The sequence below is a fragment of the Lynx rufus genome, unplaced genomic scaffold (genome assembly GCF_022079265.1).
Source record: "Lynx rufus isolate CCGP_SWC_20201006 ecotype Redwood Valley unplaced genomic scaffold, mLynRuf1.p SCAF_16, whole genome shotgun sequence".
Lineage (NCBI taxonomy): Eukaryota > Metazoa > Chordata > Mammalia > Carnivora > Felidae > Lynx > Lynx rufus.
Genome location: NW_025814830.1, coordinates 40,164,106 through 40,188,197, shown reverse-complemented (window position 1 = coordinate 40,188,197; position 24,092 = coordinate 40,164,106). Strand labels below are relative to the sequence as shown.

At 45.8% G+C, this 24,092-nt stretch overlaps 1 protein-coding gene across 3 annotated transcripts in view; it reads right to left on the bottom strand.

Moving 5' to 3' along the window:
- CDH3 (cadherin 3) overlaps positions 1-24,092 on the bottom strand; it is a 46,148-nt gene that overhangs the window by 9,019 nt on the left and 13,037 nt on the right. For 2 of the 3 annotated variants that reach the window (XM_047079245.1, XM_047079244.1), the window contains 10 exons: positions 8,985-9,070; positions 7,855-7,980; positions 7,503-7,658; positions 7,267-7,411; positions 5,740-5,915; positions 4,943-5,071; positions 3,471-3,656; positions 1,893-2,134; positions 1,354-1,499; positions 378-602 (listed from right to left, as the gene is read on the bottom strand). In XM_047079245.1, the coding sequence (XP_046935201.1) occupies positions 378-602; positions 1,354-1,499; positions 1,893-2,134; positions 3,471-3,656; positions 4,943-5,071; positions 5,740-5,915; positions 7,267-7,411; positions 7,503-7,658; positions 7,855-7,980; positions 8,985-9,070 (1,617 nt within the window). Of the gene's footprint in view, positions 1-377; positions 603-1,353; positions 1,500-1,892; positions 2,135-3,470; positions 3,657-4,942; positions 5,072-5,739; positions 5,916-7,266; positions 7,412-7,502; positions 7,659-7,854; positions 7,991-8,976; positions 9,071-24,092 lie in introns of all 3 variants that reach the window. The other variant, XM_047079243.1, reaches the window with a different exon arrangement.

Genomic DNA, 24,092 nt, shown 5'->3' with positions numbered 1-24,092 from the left:
GTCTCTCCAACATTTTTTGTCTTTTTTTTCCTTTTTTTAAAAGTAGGCTTATGCCCAGCATGGAGCCCTGTGTGGGGCTTGAACTCATGATTCTGAGATCAAGAGTTGGATGCTTAGGGGTACCTGGGTGGATTCTCCTTCTCTCTCTTTTTGCTCCTCCCCCTCTGGTGCATGCTCGCTCTCTCTCTCTCTCTCTCTCTCTCTCTCTCTCAAAATAAATAAATAAACTTAAAAAAAAGTCAGATGCTTAACCAACTGAGCCACCCAGGCACCCATTGGTTGACGTTCTTAACTCAGTGACCCACAAGATGCTGGAATGTGTACAGGGTCCCGGTATGGGGCAGACACCCACCTACTACCCACCACCACTCAATTACCTTTCTCATTGACCTCTGCTGTCCAGTAGATATCCGAGTCATGTGTGAGCTGGGCCTGGAAAGGGGAGGTGTGGGGGGACAGGTCCTTGTCCGTGATGTTCAGCACTTGGGGCACAGGGCTTTGGTTGCAGATAGTGATCTGTCGGGGTTCGGGGACCGGGCCATGGTCATTGATGTCCATAAGTGTTAGCAGGAGGGTCCCAGTGCCAGTGGTGGGAGGGCTCCCTGTTCATAATTACACATAGGATCCCTTTTAGTATCTGCCGTTGGTTGGGGTGATGAATGAGTGTTAAGCTCTCCTATGACCTATCCAATCAGCCCCAGGGAGGTTCCTTTTAACTGCCCAGCTGTAACTTTTCAAGACCTTCCATGCCCTGCCCTGGTCTCATCATAGATCAAACCAGTGATGGTAAATCCATGGCGGTCATGCCATCTTTCCCATAGCAGACATTACTAAGCGATCCTAGCACCCTTACAGCCACTTCATCCATATGGCCACTACCAATCTATCACAAAAGAAAACCTACTGGCCATCTCAGGGCTGATGCAGTGTTTGCTAATGAGCTTTAGGGATGCTTCCCTTCACAGTTCTGCGAGAACCTTTCATCTGCCTCCAGACCTTGCTTCACTGTGTCAAGCAGCAATGTCAAGTCACATCCTAACTCCCAATCCTGTCATGGTATGACATCACTAATCAATCATGGCACTTTCCAGGCAGCCCCTTTCAATCAATCACAAGGCCAATTCTGGGCTCAGGGAACCACACACTTAGGCTAAAAGAAGTCATTCTCCTAACACTTGGGTCTTAGGGAAACCATAGCCAATCCTGGTCTTTGAAAGACTCCTCTAAAGTCCCCTTTGACCCTCCAGATTGGTTTGCTGACATCTTTCCCTGACACCATACTCTGTGGAGGGGATGTGCTGTGTCATGGGCTCCAAAGGTACCCAAGTGGAGGGATTGGGAGGAAGCTCTCACCATCATCTGTGGCCAAGACCATGACTTCATAGACATTGTTCTTCACAAACCGTTCATCCTCACGGTCTAAAACCCCCGTGGCAGTGACCTGTCCACTGTCTGGGTCCATTGCTAGCCACCCTGCTGGGTCTCTGAGGATGTGGTAGCTGGAGTGGAAAAGTTGAAAAGAGTCATTTCCAGAATATTTAGAATTCTGGTTGTCCTCCAAAGCCTACTCATTCAACTGGCAGATGCTGTTATGGGTCTCGGGGCTCCTAAGCAAGATCACATGAAGAATGCATCTCACCCCAAATGGAAGCGAGAGCGGCAGAAAGAGGGCCCAGCAGGGACACATGAGAGAGAGTGGGAATACCTGCCCCCTAGACCTCTGTTCAGAGTCTTCAGTGTTGGGGAGGGTAGGAAGGGAAGGTCCCGTGCAGGGATGATGTTCAAAATATTTAGCAATCTTTCTGGTAATGGGAGAAAACGCTGGCCATAATAAATAACCCGTCCAATACTACTAATGCTTTTGGATGCATCTGAGCCCAGCTCCTGTGTACCTGATCTTCTGATTTCCCTCGTCAGGGTCCTGCGCAGTGTAGGTGCAGACAGACTCCCCGACAGAGATGCCCTCCTGGACCTCGATGACTTTGGAGGGTGGGACAAACACAGGTGCCTCATTCACATCCTCCACATGAACTACTATGGTGGCCGTGGAGGTTGGGAGCTTCACCACAAAGGGAGCCTCATTGGTCACTTCAACGTACAGGGTGTGTTGGTTTTTGGCCTCGAAGTCTAAGCCCTGAGAGAGAAAAGGAAGGAGAACCTGAGCCACCAGTTTGTGAGGAGACCCCATGCAATGCTTTGAGGTCAGAAGGAAAGGGCCCACAGTGAGGGGCTCAAGGTTTCCAGGAACAGCAACGTTGCCCTTTCCATATAGCCTCCTGCACTTTGAGTGGACAGCCAGTGGGGCCTCTCAGACCACCCCTAAACCAGAAAGCCCTACAGTTGGTTCCCAACAGGGTGGTGGAGAAACTCGTGGAGGCCTTTCTGGTGATCCTAATGACTGGGGATGCCACTGGCATTTATAGGCTGGGGCAGGGAAACCAAGAACTATTCCACAGGCTGTGTGACTTGCCAATATCCCCCTGAACATTCATGTACTTGTGGGTGTGGAAAATCTGTTGATAATTCCAGTCTAGAACACGTTTTATGTGTTTCTGGTGCAGTTTTAATATATATGACTTTTCTAGGAATGCAAGCTTCTGAGGGGAGCCTGTAATTTGATTTGTTCAGGCCCTTCCCAAAAGCTGTTTATTTGCTGTCCTGTAAAGATACCAGTATGACTTGTGGTGTGTATGAGCCAACAGAGTGACACACAGCATCCGCTACAGTTGGATGAGTCTCCAAAGAGAGGCAAGTAACTGACCACCTTCATTGTGTTTTCTAGTATGTTCTCAGAAGATTGCGTACAGAAAATTTTCCTGTAAAATTCTTCTTTATTTCACAGTTAGGGCAATCTCTTTTTCTAGAAATTATGTAAGTTAGGTAAGTTTAATTATAAATGAAATTCATTTGACAATGTAAAAAGGGCATTACAAAGTTTTTGTTGAAAGAAGGGGATAGTTTTTAAAGTATTATATATAAAACTCTGCTTCTCAAACTAGGCCATTCTAAAAGCATCAATTTTATTCAAAGACTTTTTGAGAGACAACCGTATCTCTAACTACTAAGTAACATAAAACATTTTGCTATGCAAAAACCTAGACATGTGTTATGGATTAAATGCAAAATTTGCAAGCATTCCAATAAAACAGAGCCTCTCTGTTTAAGAAGGCTGACTGGTGACAGCCACTGGACACCAGGATCTGGGAGGAAGAGCTCTACTCATCTGCCTTAATCAAATCAGTGACTCCCACCTGTTTTTTTGAAAGGAGTCCCTGGTTAAGATTTAGTTTGAACAAAGCAATACACTGACACAAGAGGGATGGGAAAGGGTCAGAAGCCACCAGCTTGCTGCACTCCCCAGTTGAATGGTGCAAAGTAGGTGTCCCAAGGCAGATGGTACCTCCTTTTCCCGGAGGCCGCAGACCTGACTGTCCCAGGTGCGGGCTTGTCTAAAGCCCAAAATGACTCACCTTCCTGGTTGTCAGAATGCCCTGGTTGCTCTCGGGGTGGGTGGTGATGGTAAAATGGTCCCCATCGTCACCTTCCAAGATGCGGTAGGTGGCGTGCCATGCGGGTGAGTTGGGGGCATCCAGATCAGTCACTGTCAGCCTCTGCACCTCGTGCCCCACCATGTTCTCAGGCACTTGGGCCTCGTACTGTTGGTGTGGGAAGCACAGCACAGTCAGAGCAGAGACTGAACACCCTGAGACCGTTCCACGCTTCACCAGCTATGGATCCTCCATGTGACTCCATAGGAGCTCCATTCCATGCCGCTCACTCTTTCTGGGATCACCCAATACCACACACCAGGGTTTCAGGGCACACACAGACGCAGAATGTCCTGAGAGTCAGCCTTCCAGCTTCTGGGACAGACCACAGGGATGGTGAGCCTACTATTCGTACATCCAGGGCCTACTACTCCAGTAATCACACTGGTCTGGGTGCCCTAAACCCTGCCATGCCTAGCCACCTATCTAGCTGAGATCAGAAAGGTATGGAGAAGGTGGCAAGAGGGACTAGCTGCCTGACTGCTTTACGGCACTGAGCAGGAACTTTTTTGGAAGCTCTGGAGTAAGTGGCAAAAGTTGGGAACTTGGCTGCTCAGAACACATTTCTAATCAAGCCTAAATAATGTTCAGTAGCCAGAATTATCTAAGGATGGAAGGGGGGGTGGGTGTCATCTTGATTGGCACTGAATCCTCCGTCGCTGCAGGTGTACGAAGTATTCACTGGGTGAAGGTGGACAGGTATAGGTGTGAGGCAAATTATAAGTTTTCATAACAACACGGATTTTGTTCCTTTCTTTCCTCCTTCCTTCTTCCATTCTCTCTGTCTCTCCCTCTTTCTCTGTAAAGTAACCTCTACCTCTAATGTGGGGCTAACGGTCACGACACCACGATCAAGAGTCACAAGCTCCCCCTGACTGAGCCAGCCAGGGGCCCCTCAACAAGGATTTTCATATTAAGCACTTATGTACCAGGGATTGTGTTATGAACTGTACATAGATTATTTCATTTAAGACTCAGAACAATGCAGCAGGTATTACTATTACCTCCATTTCACAGATTAGGAAATGGGGCACAAAGAGGTTAGGTAGTTTGCCTCCAGTCTCACATCTAGTAAGCGGTGGCACAGGACTGGAAGCCATGTGGGCTGTTTCCAGAGTTTCATGAGAAAGAAAAACCTCAGGGGCATCTGGGTGGCTCAGTCAGTTAAGTGACCGACTCTTGATTTCGGCTCAAGTCATGATCTCACAGATCATGAGTTTGAGCCCTGCATGGGGCTCTGCACTGACAGTGCAGAACCTGCTAGGGATTCTCTCTCTGACCCTCCCCTGCTTGTGCGTGTGCTCACTTTCTCCCAAAATAAACAAACTTAGAAAAGAAAGAAAACTCAGTCCTTCATCATCTGATGAGGAAAGAAGGACTGAAATCAAATTTACCTTCTGAGGATCAAACACAGGAGCATTGTCATTGGCATCGAGGATTTCCACTATGGCCACTGCTGTGGTGGTAGAACCATCCCCATCCATGTCTGTAGCCTGGATGGTCAGTGTGTACTCAGGGACTCTCTGGGGAGGAAAGGCAAGTTCAGGCCAAGAGGTCCCTCAGCCTGGGCTCACAGAGGCACAGCTCTGGGATATATGTGGAGGGAAGGGGAATGTTTCCCCTTCTCACAGTGCTCTCTTAAATCCCTGCCCCACTACTCACCTACGGCAGAAAAGAACAGAGGCAAAGGGTGGAGGGGGAAGGGAAACACAGAACTAAATCGTTCTCCTGGGCCAACTGTGGGGTGGAGCCTGGGGATTGCCCCCTGACCCCGGGCTGATACAGAATGGGAGCTTTGAGTGGGGATTCGGGTAAAGGTATTAATTAGGAAACAGTAGGCAACTCCAATATCCATGGAGCTAATTCTACTTTGTAGCACACAAGGGACAAATCTGGGCAACGTGCATGCTAAGTGAGCCATTCCGAGAGGAAATGAGAAAACCTACAGAAAATATCAAACGCTTGCATTTTACAGCTGCCTCCTCAGCCTTAACGAGATCATTTGGCAGCATGCCATTGGCCCAAGAGAGCTGTGGGACATCAACATGGGAACACAGCAGCAGCCATTCCCTGCTGACTTGGATTCTCACTGCTCCACCTTGGGCTTTGGAGGCTTGGCTTCTGCTCTTGAATGTCAGGCCCCAGCCTGAGAAAGCCTGAGTAGGTGGCACTCTCCCTAAGGGCCACTCACCTCCCGGTCCAGGCCACTGGAGATGACGCTGATGGTACCCGTGCTCCGGTGGACGGTGAACATGAGGTCATGTGGGTCCTTTGGCTCTTGGCTATGGATAGAGTAAGCAACCACCCCATTGTAGGTGTTGATGGCATCGTCCTCATCTGTGGCTGTCACCTGCATCACAGAAGTGCCTGAAGGGGAGAAGGAATGAGTGAGCACCCTTCTCTCCCAGCTCCGATTACAGCATTCCAGAAGAACTATGAGAGGCTCCACCTTGGACCCATCCTCTATTTTGTGGCCGATTGCTAGGTGGTGTCCTTTTTCCTTTCTCTGCTTCTTTCTTAGAAACAAAATGCTCATAATCATTTTAGGCTGAGCACAAGGTCTGCCTGGAACAAAGATTATTTCCCATCCCTCTTGTAGCTAGCTGTGGCCTTGAGACTAAATTCTGACAAATGGGATATACGACTTTGGGAGAAGTGTTTTTCTGAGTATGGGACTTATTCTTCCCATCGCTTCCCTCCTTCCAGGTGTAATGGTTGGAACTCCAGGAGCAACCACAAAGTAATCTTGGAAATAAAGCCCCAATAGCAAAGCAATGAGAGAGAAGGAGCCTAGGTCTCCAACACTGCAAAGCACCATTGTAGTCTTGATTGTCCACCTCTAGATTTCCTGAATATAAGGAGAAAATAAGGTTTCATCTCATTTAAGGTCCTGTTCTTCTTTGGGGGATTTCTGTATTGGCAGCCTAACCAATTCATACTTCTCAAATCTTCCACAACTCAGAGAGGAAGGAAGAGGAGAACCCCTCCCCACCAGCATCGGTTTTTGAGGTCATTATGTGTTATATCCAATCTTCACAATTATGAGTAATATAATTCCCATTTTCAGATGTGAAGATTGAGGCTCAGAGATCATGAACTTGCCCAGGGTCACAGAAAAAAAGGTCACATGTAAAGAGGCAAATCAAGATTCAAATCTAGATCTTTGTAGCTCTAAAGCTAGTGGTTCCCAAACCTGAAGCTTCTGGGAAACTTTTAAATATACAGATTGCAAAGCTGTGTATTTAAGATCATCCTTATTCAGGGATCTTGGGATAGAGTAGGGGGAATCTGAATTTTTAAAGATTTTGGCTTTATTTTTAAATTTTTAATTTATTTTTTTAGAGAATGTGTGTGCAAGTGGGGGAGAGTGTTGGAGGAAAGAAAGAGAGGGAGAAGGAGAGAGAGAGGGAGAAAGAAAGAATCTTAAGCAGGCTCCATGCTCAGCTGGATGCAGGGCTCAATCCCACAACCCTGGCATCATGACCTAAGCTGAAATTTAGAGTGGGATGCCCACCCTACTGAGCCACCCAAGCACCCCAGGAATCTGATTTTTTAAGATTATCCCAGGTGATCTGATATACAGCCAAGGAAATCAAGTATAGAGGGTTTTTCCAGCCTTTAACGGTCTTGGCTGACCTCTAGATGGTTCTAGAAGTTGACCCAAGGCTATGTCTGGGCCTAGCAGACCTCTCTAGCTGTCCCCTCCCAGTCCTCTTACCGGGTAGTACCCCTTCCAAGACGCTCCCTCTGAAAACATCCTGGGTGAACTTGGGCTTGTGGTCGTTCTGGTCAGTTACAATGATGGAGATGTTCATGGGGTCTTCCACTGAGGCACCGTTCTCTGATACAGCGTGGCCAAAGAGCTGTGGGTGCACAGGTCCAGGGTCAGCCTGACCCCACCCTCCCCACCTGGCAACGGGGCCCTGCTTTTGTTGGATGCTCCAGATTACCTACCTCATACTTCGCAATCTTCTCCCGGTCCAGCGGCTTATTCAACAACAACCAGCCTGTTTCCTTCTCTATGGCGAAGACACCCTCAGGGGGGCTGTCTGCTCCAGGGCCTGTGATGCTGTAGAAAATCTTGGTGCCTCTGTCCTTATTAGATTTGAGCTGGAAGCACAAAAAAATAGCAGCTGACAAAGTGACAAATCTCTCACGACTGCCAACAAAAGTGAGGAGGGGTAAAGCCTTATCAGAAATTGTTCCCAGTACAGAAGCTTTCAGGAGCAAGAAACCTTATAGTAAGCCCTTTGGATGAGGGTCCCTGTACCCACCAGTGACTCCCTGGGAGAAAGCACAGTCATACCTGATTGAGCTTCTGGGGGAAGGGACCCTTGCCATTCTCAGAGACGGATATCGGTGGAACCACCCATTCTCTCTTGCGTCTTCGTAAGATACGGTTGGATGGGGAGATCTTCAATGGTTTCCTCTCCTGCAAGGAGAGAAGACCCCTTAACCCACGCAAACAGCTGGAAGATACTCGACATCCTCTCACTTACAGAAGTTAAGGGTGAGGAGGGAGACCTAAATAGGTTTATTGCACAAGACAAATTGAAAAGAATCCTAAGTGTTTATTTACAGAGAACCAATTAAATACACTAGAATATATAGTTTAGTATTTTATTTAATAACTTACATAATTAGTATGTACCAGCTTTTGTGTAAAAGTGTAGCAAAATAAAGCCGCATATTCATAGTGGCTTATATATAAACAAAACCTATTTTTAGATGCAGAAAGAAAGTGCATACATGTAAATAATATATCTTTTTGCATAAAAGAGAGGAGAAAAAAGTATTTTTAGATCTGTAAATATATAAAATACATAACATATGTTTAATATACATATAGAATGTATAAATAAACTTCAAAAGGAAAAATAACTGGTAACAGTGGTTATCTGTGTATTCTCTTGGAAAGGGCATTAGGTAAATGCAGAGAAACAAAAGGAGGTTATTCACTGTGTAACTTTTTAATATTTTAAAATTGTTGAGCCACATGGATATATTAGCTATTCAAAAAATTAAAAGAAAGAAATGTGGCTGAGTGCCTCAGGTCTGTCTTCCCAGAGGCTCATGGGATGTTCATGGGGTCTTGAATCACCTTCCCTTGGGGTTTAGCAAGATGATATGGGAAAGAAGGAAAGGGTGATGGGAAAGGGAATGGGAGGGGCAAAAGGTACTGGGCCATTGTTCACAAGGCAGTTCTTTGCCCCACTGGCCTGACTCTCTGGCGCCCCTAGTGGAAGGGTGCAGGCATTACCCTGCTTAGATCAGTAGCCACGCCCATAGGTGTGGGCAAACTGAGGGCTAACACTGCCTCTTCTGAAGGGGTAACATGGTTCATAACCCAGCAACCTCGAACTCCTGGCCAGCAGCAAGCTGGGCACGCAGAGAGAACATCTTCCTTCCTCCTGGCAGGTGCACATGGTGTCTTACCTGGACTGTTCTACCATTCAGCACAGCAAAGTCACCATCAGTGCTAAGCAGGGCTGACTCTTGCCCAGGGCAGTCCAGGAAAGTCACTGTGGGTAAGACAGAAACAGAGTATTAGGAAGAAGAAGGCTTCTGGAAGCTACCCTAGTGGAAGCAACACCTGACGACAGCCTCCTGACTGGATCAAAGATGGTTTCAAGCCACTGCAGGAGACCTGGCTTTGGTCTCCATTATAATCAAATACAAGTTTCAGATGGGGCTTCCAACTTTGGCCTCAAGAGGGAGGACTACATGGTGGTTTGTGGGCCAAGCTGCTTTCTTTGTTCATGAGACCAAAGAATCAAGATCATATACATTCAACAACATCAGCCCCAGATGGCCTCATGAGACAAAGGGTTGACCCGAGGTCATGGTTGAAGGCAGGAGATTTTCAGCATTTCAGAAGACCATGAGTCCACCTATATCTAATATGCATCCTGCTACACTGCTCCTCACACAAATCATTCTGGACAATCTCCAGCTGTTTCAGTTTGTCATGTTCCCTCTGAACCCCCTGCTTAGCCACCTTTTAAATAAGCACTCTGAGGTGATAACTACCACTCACTAAGCCAGAGACTGGGCCCATTTCATCCTAAACTACCTTAGCTAAGGTAGGTATTATCTCCTTTTCAAAGGTAAGAAAACTGAGGTTCAGAAGCCCTATCAGCCTGACTCCAAACCATCGGCTAGAGAGTACTTACAACCAATGTTCTTAACCACCCTTCCTTGAAGCCAAAGCAGGAGAAGAGGGTACCTGCTGAGGGAACACATGGGCCCATCAGCACCTGCTCTGGCCGAGACACCAGTCTGCATCGTTTTCCTAGGCTGCAGCACAACGAGGACCACAGGGACAGTGCTGTGCCACAGAGATGTCAGTGTGAGGCTTCCAAATGTCCTTTTTCGAAAAATTGTCCTTTAGTCTCAGATGATGAAGATTGTTGTCCCCCCACCCCTGCCTCCACCATTCCCTCCCTGTTTAAATTATTTATTTTGAGAGAGAGAGAGACAGAGAGCATGGTGGGGGGGGGGGGGGAGGGAGGGAAGGAGGAAGGGAGGGAGAGGGGGAGGGAGGGAGGGGGGGGAGAGAGAGAGAGAGAGAGAGAGAGAGAATGAATGAATATGAATCCTAAGCAGGCTCTGTGTTGTAAGCATGGAGCTCAATGTGGGGCTCAAACTCACAAACTGAGATCAAGACCTGAGCCAAAACCAACAGTCAATCGTTTAACCCACTGAGCCACCCAAGTACACCTACGATAACGGTTTTAAAAAAAATCCTTCCTTGGGTTGCCTGGGCGGCTCAGTCAGTTAAGCCTCCGACTTTGGCTCAGGTCATGATCTCATGGTTCCTGAGTTTGAGCCCTGCGTCAGGCTCTATGCTGACAGCTCAGAGCCTGCCTTCAGATCCTCTGTCCCCTTCTCTCTGGCCCTCCTCTGCTCGTTCTCTATCTCTCTTCGTTGGGGTGCCTAGTTGGCTTAGTCTGTAGAACATGAGACACTTCATCTCAGTGTTGTGAGTTCGAGCCCCACATTGGCTGTAGAGATTACTTAAAAATAAAATCTTAAAATCTGGGGTGCCTGGCTGGCTCAGTCAGTAGAGCATGTGACTCTTGATGTTGGGGTCATGGGTTCAAGCCCCACATTTGGGGTAGAGATTACTTAAATAAAATCTTTTAAAAACTCCTTCCATAAAATAAGAAAGGGTAATAGATGAGTAAACTACAAAAGTAATGTGAACATGCCAAAGAATTCAAACAGTATATGAGTATAATATAAAAAAGTAGAATTCTAAATTATAAGTATCCAGAATATAAAAACTCCTAAAACTCAACACCAACAAACATTCTAATTAAAGAAAAACAAAAAAAAAACAAAAACAAAAAAAAACGGGGGCACCTGGGTGGCTCCGTCGGTTAAGCATCTGATGTTGGTTCAGGTCATGATCTCACAGTTCCTGAGTTTGAGCCCTGCATCTGGCTCTGTGCTGACAGCTCAGAGCCTGGAGCCTACTTCAGATTCTGTGTCTCCCTCTCTCTCTGCTCCTCCCCTGCTCATGCTGTGTGTCTCTGTCTCAAAAATGAATAAACTTAAAAAAAAAAATTTTAAAAAGAAGAAAAAAGGGGGACGAAACATAAGAGACTCTTAAGTACAGAGAACAAACTGAGAGTTGCTGGAGGGACTGTGGGTGGGGGGGATGGGCTAAATGGGTAAGGAGCATTAGGGGAAACACTAGTTGGGGTGAGCACTGACTGGGTGTTATACATAGGGAATGAATCACTGGAATCTACTCCTGAAATCATTACAGCACTACATGCTAACTAAATTGGAGATAAATTAAAAAATAACTAAGTAAATAAATAAAAGAAAGAAAAAAGCAAAGGACCTGAAAAGACATTGACCTAAAGATATACAAATAACCAATAAGCATATGAAAAGATGCTCAGTATCATTAGTCATTAGGGAAATGCAAATCAGAATCAATTGTGGTACCACTTCACACCTGCTAGGAAAACTATTTTATTTTATTAAAAACAATTTTTTTTAATGTTTTATTTCTTTTTTTTCAACGTTTATTTATTTTTTTGGGACAGAGAGAGACAGAGCATGAACGGGGGAGGGGCAGAGAGAGAGGGAGACACAGAATCGGAAACAGGCTCCAGGCTCCGAGCCATCAGCCCAGAGCCCGACGCGGGGCTCGAACTCACGGACCGCGAGATCGTGACCCGGCTGAAGTCGGACGCTTAACCGACTGCGCCACCCAGGCGCCCCTTAATGTTTTATTTTTGAGAGAGAGAGAGAGTGCAAGCGAGGGGAGAGGAAAAGAGGGGTACAGAGGTCCAAAGCAGGCTCTGTGCGACAGAGCCTGACATGGGGCTCGAACCCACCAACGGTGAGATCATGACATAAGCTGAAGCTGGATGCCCTGGGAAAACTTTTTTTTTTTTTTAAAGAAAAACAAAGTCCTGCCAAGGTGGGAAGAAAATGGAACCCTCCTGTATTGGGAATGCAAAATGGTGTGAAAAAGTTTGGTGGTTCCTCACAAGGTAAACAGAATTACCGTATGATCCACAGTTCTACTTCTAGGGGTTTACCCCAAAGAAGTGAAAGCAGGAATGCACGAAGAAACTTGTACACTGATTTTCATAGCATCATTTTTCACAATAGCTGAAAGGTGCACACCACCCAAGACTCCATCAAGATATGAAGAGATAAAATGTGTTATATACATGCAGTGGAATGCTATTTGGCTTTCAAAAGTAATATAATTCTGATACATGCTACAATATGGGTGAACCTTGCCAACATTAAGCTAGGTGAAATAAGCCAGTCACAAAAGGACAAATACTGTAGAATTCTGTGTATATGAGCTACCTAGAATAGTTAACAGACATAGAAAATAGAATAGGGGTTACCAGGGGCTGGAGAGAGGGACAAATGGGGAGTTACCATTCAATGAGTGCAGAGTTTCTCCTGGAAGTAATGAAAAAGTTCTGGAGATGGATTATGATGCCAGTTGCACAACAGTGTGAATGTGCTTTAACGCCACTGAATTGTTTACTTTAAAATGGTTAAAACAGCCAATTTTAGGTCATGGATATTTTACCTCAGTAAGAAAAAACAGCAGAAGTCTGATGTGGGAGTATAAAACGGAATAGTTATTCTGGAGAACTGTTGGGTGGTATTTACCAAAGCTAAATATACACATTCCCCAAGACCCAGCAATTCCCCTTTGCAGTAGAGACCCAACAAAAACACATTCACCGGAAGGCATGTGTTATAATGTTCACAGCAGCACTATTTCTAATAGTGAAAAACTGGAAATAACCCAAAGGTCCATCAAGGGAGAATGGACAGAAACACTGTAGTATATTCACACAATGAGATCAACCACAAAGACAGACAACAACGTGGATGAACCTTACAAACATACAGCTGAGTAACAGAGGCTAGGTGTAAGAGAGGACACAGGTATGATCACATGGACAGGAGGTTCAAGAACAGGCACAACCAACCTAGGTGAAAGAAGTTAAGACATTGGTCATCTTTTGGAGAGAGGGGGTCAGTGAATGGAACGGAAAAGAGGGGAGGCTTAAAGGCATACAGAGGTGCCTTCAGCTCCCCAGAGCCCAGGGCAAGCTCCCTAGAACCCAAGAGCCCCACAGAGAGAGGCAGGATCCAGTCGGGGAAGGCTGGAATGTGCCTGTGACAAAGAGAGAAGATGTTTAAAAATCAGATTGCCCTACTGACAAGGTCCCCACTGAGGGGTGGTGGCCTGTGTGTGATATGCTTGGCCAGTAGGGGAAGAAAGTGGGATCTAGGCCTGAGTCAGTTCCAGGAGGCCCTGGAAACCGCGAGACTCTCAGGCCACCTTTCAGGGTGACCCTGACCTTTGCCTCCTGAACACAGCTCAGTAGTCTCAACATCTGAGGAATTTGCTCTAGGGCTAAAAGGCCCAGGAATGAGATGTGGCAAAGGTTAAATCACCTTAATATAGAGCAACAGTTAAATAATCCATGGATTTACACTCCAGTGTTTACACTCCATGGATTATTTATCCAACTATGCAAAATGGTATTTATAGTCGAGTTTTTAAGTTACCTAGGGAAGTTCTTATGCTATGAAGTGAAACCAAGTAAGCAGAAAGTAAGCAGAATGTAGAAAGACCTATATAATATATGCAACTATGCACATATAAAAGGTTTGGAAGGGGACACCTGGGTGGCTCAGTCAGTTAAGCCTCCAACTTTGGCTCAGGTCACCATCTCACAGTTCTGAGTTCGAGCCCGACATCAGGCTGTGTGCTGCCAGCGCAGAGTCTACTTCAGATCCTGTCTCCCTCTCTCTCTGCCCCTCCCCCACTCACTCACTCTCAAAGATAAACATTAGGGGCGCCTGGGTGGCGCAGTCGGTTAAGCGTCCGACTTCAGCCAGGTCACGATCTCGCGGTCCGTGAGTTCGAGCCCCGCGTCGGGCTCTGGGCTGATGGCTCAGAGCCTGGAGCCTGTTTCCGATTCTGTGTCTCCCTCTCTCTCTGCCCCTCCCCCGTTCATGCTCTGTCTCTCTCTGTCCCAAAGATAAATAAACGTTGAAAAAAAAATTAAAAAAAAAAAAAAAGATAAACATTAATATTTTTAAAAATAATAAATAAAATACTGGAAGGAGGGGCACCTGGCTGGCTCATTCGGTAGAGCACGTGATTTTTTTCCCCCCTTTTTTATTTTTGAGAAACAGAGCGTGAGTGGGGGAAGGGCAGAGAGAGAGGGAGACACAGAGACTCCAGGCTCTGAGCTGTCAGCACAGAGCCCGATGCGGGGCTGGAACTCAAGAACCACGGGATCATGACCTGAGCCAAAGCCCAACATGTAGCCAACTGAGCCACCCAGGTGCCCCAAGCATGTGACTCTTGATCTGGAGGTTGTGTTTGAGCCCCTCTTAAAAATAAAAAATCTTTAAAAAAGACTGGAAGGAAATAAACCTTTCCAATGACTGTGGTTACCAGCAACTACTGTTTACATTTTTCTGTAGATCCATTTTTCTTTTAACATGAATCATCTCCTCCCTCCAACTTCAATTCATATGTTTAAGTCCTAACCCCAACTACCTCCAAATGTGACTGTATTTGGAGACAGGGCCTTTAAAGAGGTGACTAACTTAAAACGATGCCATTAGGGTGGGCCCTAAGCTAGTATGACTATTGTCCTTATAGGAGGAAGGAATATGACCACAGAGAGAGAGAGAAGACCATGTAAAGACACAGAGAAGACAGCCAACTACAAGCTAAGGAGAGAGGCCTGAAACAAAACCGACCTGGCTGACACCTTACTTTTTGTTAAGACCCTCAACCTGGGTTACTTTGTTACCCTAGCAACCGAACACAGCTTACACCATTCTCAGCAGTCAAGAATCCCTGTGCTCCTGAATTCTCCCAACAGCGGACATTTAAATTTTTTTATTTTAAGATTTTATTTTTAAGTAATCTCTACAACCAACAAGGGGCTCAAACTCACAACCGTGAGATCAAGAATTACATGTTCTACCAACCAAGCCCCAGGCAGGTGCCCCAACAGCTGACATTTAAATACATTTTTTGGGGGGGCGCCTGGGTGGCTCAGTCGGTTAAGTGTCCGACTTCGGCTCAGGTCATGATCTCACGGTGAGTTCGAGCCCCGCGTCGGGCTCTGTGCTGACAGCTCAGAGCCTGGAGCCCATTTCAGATTCTGTGTCTCCCTCTCTCTCTGCCCCTCCCCTGTTCATACTCTGTCTTTCTCTGTCTCAAAAATAAATAAACGTTAAAAAAAATTTTTTTTAAATACCTTTCTTTTTTAGGAGAAAAAAAAAAAAACGCTGAGAATGGAGCCTGACATGGGGCTTGATCCCACAACTCTGGGATCACCACCTGAGCCAAAATCAAGAGTCAGACGCTTAACTGACTGAGCCACCCAGGCACCCCTTAAATACTTATTTAATCTTCACCAAGCACTCTATGAAATAGATTTAATGTCTGTTTTCTAGAATGGAAAACCGAGAGGTTAAATGAATTCACTAAAGTTACGTAGCTAGGAAATAGAGGAGCTAGAAGTGGTATCCACATCTGTCACAGCCTGTCATTTTCTTACCCACTAAGGTTAATCTTTCTGATACACCCAAGACTTAATTAATATCTTTTCCCTACTTCCCATTACCTCTTCTCCTCCAACTACTGAAATAGCAGACTCTGATTTCTGGATGCCCAATGAGGCAGTGTGAGATTTGGAATAAAGCACTAGACTTGGAAGAAGTAACAGCACTTCTCTTACAGTGTTGATGTGAGGACTGAATGAGAACACCAGTAAAGGGCTGACAGAATAGGATGCATTGGGTCAGGGTCTGCTGTTGATGCAGTTAATGGACACAGAGACCCCTGTAGGCATTGACATGAACTTGCTTGGTGCTCCTGGGTAAGGCATTTGAATTCTCCGGGTCTCACAATCAATCGTTAGCTGAAGCTTTGAACTTGAGGCCTGGTTTCCCTTGGTTTGAAAGGAGAAATGCATGCTATTAGAGTTACTCAAGAGTAGTATGGGGGCACCTAAGTGGCTCAGTTGGTTAAGCATCTGACTCTTGATATTGGTTCAGGTTCATGATCTTACGGTACTAGGATCAAGTCCCATGTTGGGCTCTGTGCTGGCAGCACAGTCTGCTTAGGATTCTCTCCCCCTCTCTCAAAATAAATAAACTTAAAAAAAAAAAAATAGCAGTAGGACCAAACATATTTGCTCCTTGATGTAATAAGAGTAAGAAAAGCTTAAAAGGAATACCTAAACCTCCTTAGGTGATTCAGCACTCCTGCAGGTGTTTTAAAGATGCATACAAAGATCCCACAAAACTGTCAGTTGGAAACATCATTATGTTCATGCAGAAATTGAAGCAATTTATTAGGAATTTATGTTTTCTCATTTGGAAGATGGAAATTAGACTTTACAGAGCCATCTTCAACACCAAACAAGATAGGGCTCAGGTCATCAAGGTTCTTGAGTTCAAGCCCCACATCGGGCTCTCTGCTGTCAGCATGGAGCCCGCTTTGGATCCTCTGTCTCTCTCTCTCTCTCTCTCTACCCCTCCGGAGTTTGCACTCTCTTAAATAAACATTTAAGATAAAAGTCTAGGGGCGCCTGGGTGGCTCAGTCGGTTGGGCATCCGACTTCGGCTCGGGTCAGGATCTCACAGTCTGTGAGTTCGAGCCCCGCGTCGGGCTCTGTGCTGACAGCTCAGAGCCTGGAGCCTGCTTCAGATTCTGGGTCACACTCCCTCTCTGCCCGTCCGCTGCTCATGCTCTGTCTCTGTCTCAAAAATAAAATAAAAAAACATTTTAAAAAATCTTTATAAAAGTCTAAACTACAAATTTGTGAGCCCCAAAAGCTTACATGGATTCTTATGCCACATGAGGAAACTGAGGTTCAGAACTGAGATGATAGCCCAAGGTTACACAACTAGTGAGCAGAAGTGGAGTTAGAACCCAGGGTAGTCAGATTCTAAAGCCAGGTTCCTCTTGTTCATTCAAGAGCTAGTGGAGCGCTTCCTTTGTGCTCCATTTTCTTCTAGAAACTAGGGATGCATTGGGGAACAACTATCTATCCTCAAGTATCTTTATTTAAATTTTTTTTTCAAATGTTTGTTTATTTGAGAGAGCAAGAAAGTGAGAATGAGTGGGGAAGGGGCAGAGAGAGAGAGAGAGAGAGAGGGAGACAGAAAATCCCAAGCAGCCTCTGTGCTATCAGCGCAGAGCCCGACTCAGGGCTCCATCAAACAAACCGTGAGATCCTGACCTGAGCTGAAATCAAGAGTTAGACACTTAACTGACTGAGCTACCCAGGCGCCCCTCAAGTACCTTCAATAAGTACAGGATACTGCCTCCTGTCCAAAATCAACTTTTTCAGCTACTTACCAAACTAATTAACAATGCATTGACTTGGGGCGCCTGGGTGGCGCAGTCGGTTAAGCGTCCGACTTCAGCCAGGTCACGATCTCGCGTTCCGTGGGTTCGAGCCCCGCGTCAGGCTCTGGGCTGATGGCTCAGAGCCTGGAGCCTGTTTCCGATTCTGTGTCTCCCTCTCTCTCTGCCCCTCGCCCGTTCATGCTCTGTCTCTCTCTGTCCCAAAAATAAATAAACGTTGAAAAAAAAAAATTAAAAAAAAAAAGAAAACAATGCATTGACTGTAATAGCAAAACTCCAGACAATCCAAATGCCCATCAATAAGAGATTAACTTTATGTTATAACAACATCTATATAAGAGAACACCATGCAGCAACAAAAAAAAGCTATAAATGAGGAGCAATCTCCTATGTATTATATGGAAAGCTTTCTAAGACATACAATTAAAAAAAGAGATACAGATCAATATAGTCTTTGCTAATTTGCTAACATTTGTATTTTTAATTTTGTTTGAAAATACCTTTGAAGGTAACCCCCAAACTGGGTTTATAGGTGGAAAAAACAGCAGGTAAGGAACAGAGATGAGTTTTCCTGTACACTATTCTGAATTCTGACCTGCATGAATGCAGTAGTTATTCAAACACTGATAAAAAAAAAAATTAAGTCACTTTTCCCATTCATTTTTTTTTTAATATTTATTTTTGAGAGACAGAAAGAGAGAGAACGAGTGCAAACAGGGGAGGGGCAGAGAGAGAGAGAGAGACAGAGAGAGAGAATCCAAAGCAGGCTCCAGGCTCTGCTGTCATCACAGAGCCAGATGCAGGGCTTGAACTCATGGACCATGAGATCATGACCTGGGTTGAAGTCAGACACTTAACTGACTGAGCCACCCTGGTGCCCCTCCCACTCAAAAAAAAAAAAAAAATATATATATATATATACACACACACACACACACACACACACACGCTTGCACAAGAGGGGTAGGGGCAGAGAAAGAGGGGGGCAAAGAATCCAAAGCAGTCTCTGCTGACAGCAGTGAGCCTGATGTGGGGCTTGAACTCATGAATCGTGAGATCATGACCTGAACCAAAGTAGATTAACCTACTGAGCCACCCAGGTGCCCTGCACTTTTCCCATTCTTAAAACAGCCTTCTTCCTAAGGTTAGGTCTTCAGCTAGCAGAGGGCTGGCCAGGTACGTCTGTCAGCTGTTTCCCTTAACCAGAGACTATCAGCTTTCCAATCCTCTCCTATCAGGTTGTCCAGCCAACAGCTAATGGACTGACGCCCCCATAAGAAGCCTTAATCCCCCAATTCTAAAAGTTGCCAGGAACCCAGAAAGCCTCTCCTTGTTTTCTACCAAATCTGCCCTGCCCCCCAAAATGTACAATACACTTCAGTGTCCTGTGTGCTGGCACATTTCCATTATCATATGGTTCCAAATATTTATAGTTGGGCTGTCCTATTGTTAGAGAGGACAGTGCAACAATCAAGAAGTCAACAGCGATGCACTCCAAGTGTACGTGCCTCCCACTCAGGCTGCATATTCCAGTTGCGTCAGAGGGCCTGGCCCCATCAGCTCTAACCTGCATTCAGTTAGATACAGAGCACATCAAGGGGCATGATTCAGGCAGGCAGGAACAAGCTTCAACCCACTCTGCCTGAGACACCCGGCTAAGTGTTTTCCTATCCAAATCCTCAGAAAATAACCTGCAAGGTGGCTATTACTGCCCCCATTCTCACAAGTCAGGAAACAAGAGGCTGCCTGGCATTGAAGTGCCTTAGGAAGCAGCTTCAGAAGGATCTGAGGCCCCACAGCTAGGAAGCAGTAGGACCAGATTTCAAATCCTAAAAGCAAGTAAATGATGTGGGATTTCATGTCCAAAAGACTTGGGCTCAAATTCATATTGTGTGGGGTGCCTGGGTGGCTCAGTCGGTTAAGCATCCAACTTTAGCTCAGGGCATGATCTCACGGTCCGTGGGTTCAAGCCCCTCGTCGGGCTCTGTGCCAACAGCTCGGAGCCTGGAGCCTGCTTTGGATTCTGTGTCTCCCTCTCTCTCTGCCCCTCCCCTGCTCATGCTCTGTCTCTCTCTGTCTCAAAAATAAATAAAAACACTAAAAAAAATAAAAATAAAAAAATTCATATTATGTGAGCATATGGAAGTGGTTTCCTCATCTAAAAATGGAGATGCTACTACCTAACTCATAAGATTTTGGGGAGGATTACGTAAGACAATGTTTGTAAAGCACTGAGCACTATGTCTGACCCACAGCAAGCCCTCAATAAAAGACACCTCTAGCTTACTCACAACTAATCGAGGTTTCTGATTCCAACTCTGAGTCTCTCCCTACACCACAGAGAAACCATCAGCTACAGCCAAATGCTTTACCTGAGGGATGAAGCACCAAAGCAAGGAGGAGATACACAGGACCAAAGAGCCTAAGAGGGAGCTGGCTTGGTCTGCATTTGGAAAGGACTGTGTTGCAGGGGTGCTCCATGGTTTATCGGGGACCTCAACAGACAAGTTCAACTGCCCAGGGAAACTTGCAGAGGCACCTGTAGGAACATGAACAGTTTTTTTCTGCAAGCCATGAGTCACAGAAAGGCTGGTAAATGGTAAGCCCTAGGGCAGATCGTTACAACTTCCTCCCAGATGTTCCTGGCACCACTGGCTTGTATTACTGGTTTCAAAAGGTAATTGATCTGAAACCAGGTCTCATCATCACTCATCCCCTTCTACCCCACCTTGTAACAGCTAGTGAAGTAAGCTGATTCCCATTCCTGACTGCAGCCTAGCTCCACAAGGCCACACATCTTGGCCAAGTCATGGGAGCATGAATGAACTTGTGTCAGACTCTTTCTGGGGAAAGCTGGTGAGCACTGATGAGCACATGGGGCAACAGTTCAGATCCTAATACTGGAAAAGACACCTAAACACAGCTCTCCCACACCCACCTGGAACCTTAAAGTCATGTGACCGCTTTAGACTCAAGAGATTCTGAATCACAAAGTCAATGAACCTGATGGAGAGTTCAGTATTTCTACCAATATAAATTGATAGCTTTCAGCCCTGAGCTTAAGTACACAATTCCTAGAATATTGTTGGGGAAGGGATTAGAAACTTGAGACTGCTTCCTGACAAATAGTTAAAAAATCAGAGCTCTGTGTATCTGCACTAGATAGAAAGACATCCAAGGGAACCAGGAGTCTCTGGCCTGTGCTCAAAGCTCCTGTCTAAAGACCATCCTACCAAGCCCAGCCTCAGACCCTGAACTGGCACCACTATACAAGCTGGTCAAGAAGAAGAGTTGAGTCCCTAGGGGTAAAAGAACTGTTGAAAAAAAGAAAGTTTTCTTAATATTTATTTTACGTAATTTTTTTAATGTTTATTATTTTTTTTTTTTTTTAATGAGCAGCCTTTTATTTATTTATTTTTTTTTTTTAATTTTTTTTTTTCAACGTTTATTTATTTTTGGGACAGAGAGAGACAGAGCATGAACGGGGGAGGGGCAGAGAGAGAGGGAGACACAGAATCGGAAACAGGCTCCAGGCTCTGAGCCATCAGCCCAGAGCCCGACGCGGGGCTCGAACCCACGGACCGCGAGATCGTGACCTGGCTGAAGTCGGACGCCCAACCGACTGCGCCACCCAGGCGCCCCTTTTAATGTTTATTTTTGAGAGAGCGAGAGAGACACAGTACGAGCAAGGGAGGAGCAGACAAAGAGGGAGACACAGAATCCGAAGCAGGCTCCAGGCTTTGAGCTGTCAGCGCAGAGCCTGAACCGGGGCTTGAACCCATGAACCGTTATATCATGACCTGAGCTGAAGTCAGATGCTTAACCGGCTGAGCCACTCAGGTGCTCTTTCAAAAGAAAGCTTTTAAAGTAGACTTCTAGGAACTGATGGATACTGGGCTGAGAATTCATCCCAGGCCAGCTTTTAGGTCGAATTGCCTAGACACCTCCAAACTGCCAAGGGAACACCCTTGAAGGGCAGGTAATTGTCTTCTCAGCCATGACACATAGGTACCATATTGTCCCAAAGTTCAACCTTACAGGGTGTTCTGAAAAAATAAAACCACCCATCTCTCGGGAAATAAAATGTCCTTCAAGTGATCAATCTTGGCCAGTTTCCTGCTGATCTTTGGGCATTTTGACTAGAATGGAAGGGTAATATCAGTTTTAAAGTACTGCAGCCCAAAGGAAGCTTGTGGGGGATGGAAGAAAGATAATCAAGTCTCCATTCTGGCTTGGCTTAGGGATAGACCTAGCTCATAAAGCAAACATGTGCTTCATAGCTATCACTGCTTTCTGGGGTAAGTATGCAAAATTGCTTGAAAAAAAGATTCTGGCATTTTCCTGAGTAAAACTACATATAGAAAAAAGTTCACTAAGAAATACAAAAGAGCAAGTGTTGTGGAATACTTTGGAAACAGGTGCTGCTATATACTATTAGGGAGGAGGGGAGTGTAAATTGGCACAACCTTTTTGCCAATTAAGAAGCCTTAAACAAGCCCTTTGGCCCAGGAATTGTGCCAGAAAGCATCCCAGACAGGACAAAACCATACCTGCAATTATGTCCATAACTGTTGCTCAAATTGTAAAAAAAAAAAAAAAAAAAAAAAAAAAAAAAAAAAAATAGGGGCACCTGGGTGGCTCAGTCAGTTGGGCGTCCGACCTCAGCTCAAGTCATGATCTCACGCCCTATGAGTTCAAGCCCGGCATCAGGCTCTGTGCTGACAGCTCAGAGCCTGGAGCCTGCTTTGAATTCTCAGTCTCCCTCCCTCTCTCTCAGAAATAAACATTAAAAAAAAAATTGTAAAAAAATAAGTCAGTCTCAACCACTTAACATTCAACAGAATAACTATGTGTGCCACTGTCACTCAAAGGTCTCACCTACAGCATTCAATGTCATAAAAGAAAACCTATGGGCAGGGGGGTGGGGGGTAGCTGCTGGGTGGCAGTCAGTTAAACATTGGACTTCGGCTCAGGTTGTGATCTCACAATTTGTGAGTTCAAGTCCCGCAGAGGGCTCACTGCTGTCAGCGCAGGGCCTGCTTCAGATCCTCTGTCTGCCTCTCTCTCTGCCCCTCCCTGATTTGCACTCTCTCACTGTCTCTCAAAAGTAAATAAACATTTTTTAAAAAGTTAAAAAGAAAGGGGGCGCCTGGGTGGCTCAGTCAGTTAAGTGTCCGACTTCAGCTCAGGTCATGATCTCACAGTGCGTGGGTTCAAGCCCTGCGTCGGGCTCTGTGCGGACAGCTCAGAGCCTGGAGCCTGCCTTGGATTCTGTGTCTCCCTCTCTCTCTGCCCCTCCCCTGCTCACACTCTTTCTCTCTCTCAAAAATAAATAAACATAAAAATTTTTTTTAAGTTAAAAAGAAAGAAAGAAAGAAAGAGGGAAAGAAGGAAAGAAAAAAAGAAAGAAAACCTATAAGGTGCCTGGCTGGCTTAGTAAGAAGTGCGTGCAAATCTTGATCTTGGGCTCTTGAGTTCGAGCCCCACATTGGGTGTAGAGATTACTTAAATTAATAAAAACTTATTTTTTTTTATTTAAAAAAAGATCTTTTTTTTAACGTTTATTTATTTCTGAGACAGAGAGAGACAGAGCATGAACGGGGGAGGGTCAGAGAGAGGGAGACACAGAATCTGAAATAGGCTCCAGGCTCTGAGCTGTCAGCACAGAGCCTGACGTGGGGCTCGAATTCACGGACTGCGAGATCATGACCTGAGCGAAGTCGGCCGCTCAAACGACTGAGCCACCCAGGCGCCCCTATGTTCATTTATTTTTAGTAATCTCTACACCCAACATAGGGCTCAAACTCACAACTCCGAGATCAAGAGTCCTATGCTCTTCCAAATGAGCCAGCCAGGCGCCCCACAATGCAGTCATTCATAGTTTGACAATTACAAAATATTAGTATTTTTATACCTGTAAAAGAGAGCAGAGATGGGGGAAGAAAAGACACAGAAAGAGAATGGGGCTGAGTCTTGGCACCAGTAAGGTGGCCCAGCTATCCCCAGAACCAACAATCCCAGAAGCAAAAGAAACCAAGATGGCAGAGGGTGAGCAAGACTTAACTTAAGGCACTTAGATTGGGTCAAGGGACCAGGTGCAAAGGAAGCTGGGAGTGGGTGGGGAGAGTCCATAAGGCATGCTGGGAAGCCAAGGGGCTCCAGGGGTCCCCAAGGCCATCCTCAGGACCTAGACTCTCCTTCCAAAAGCTGAGAGCAGAGCTAGCCAACTTGCTGTCATAGAGGTGTTCCTGATGATTCATCACTACCAGATCACCATTTTAGGGCAAGCCAAGGAATCAAGTACTGTGCTCGAGTGGAAACACTCGGTGGAAAGTGGCTACAGGGGCAGCAGTGGCTTTGCATACACAGCCAGCTCCTGGACGACAGCATGACCCTGGCAGAGTGTTGCCATACCTGGCAGATGGCCCCCTCAACGCACCGCTCATCTTGGACCTGGGTTTTCCAGCAGATGGGGCCAATGGAGCTTTAGAGGCCCTCGGCATGGAGCCTTCTCCTACCCACCGAAGTAGAAGATGAAGCTGGATTGCTAGGGAAGTGGGACTGGAGGGTGAAGTGTAGGGCAGTGAAGGAGTGGAGTGGAACTCAGGCCTTTTCCCTCAGATCAGGCATCAGTGAACACT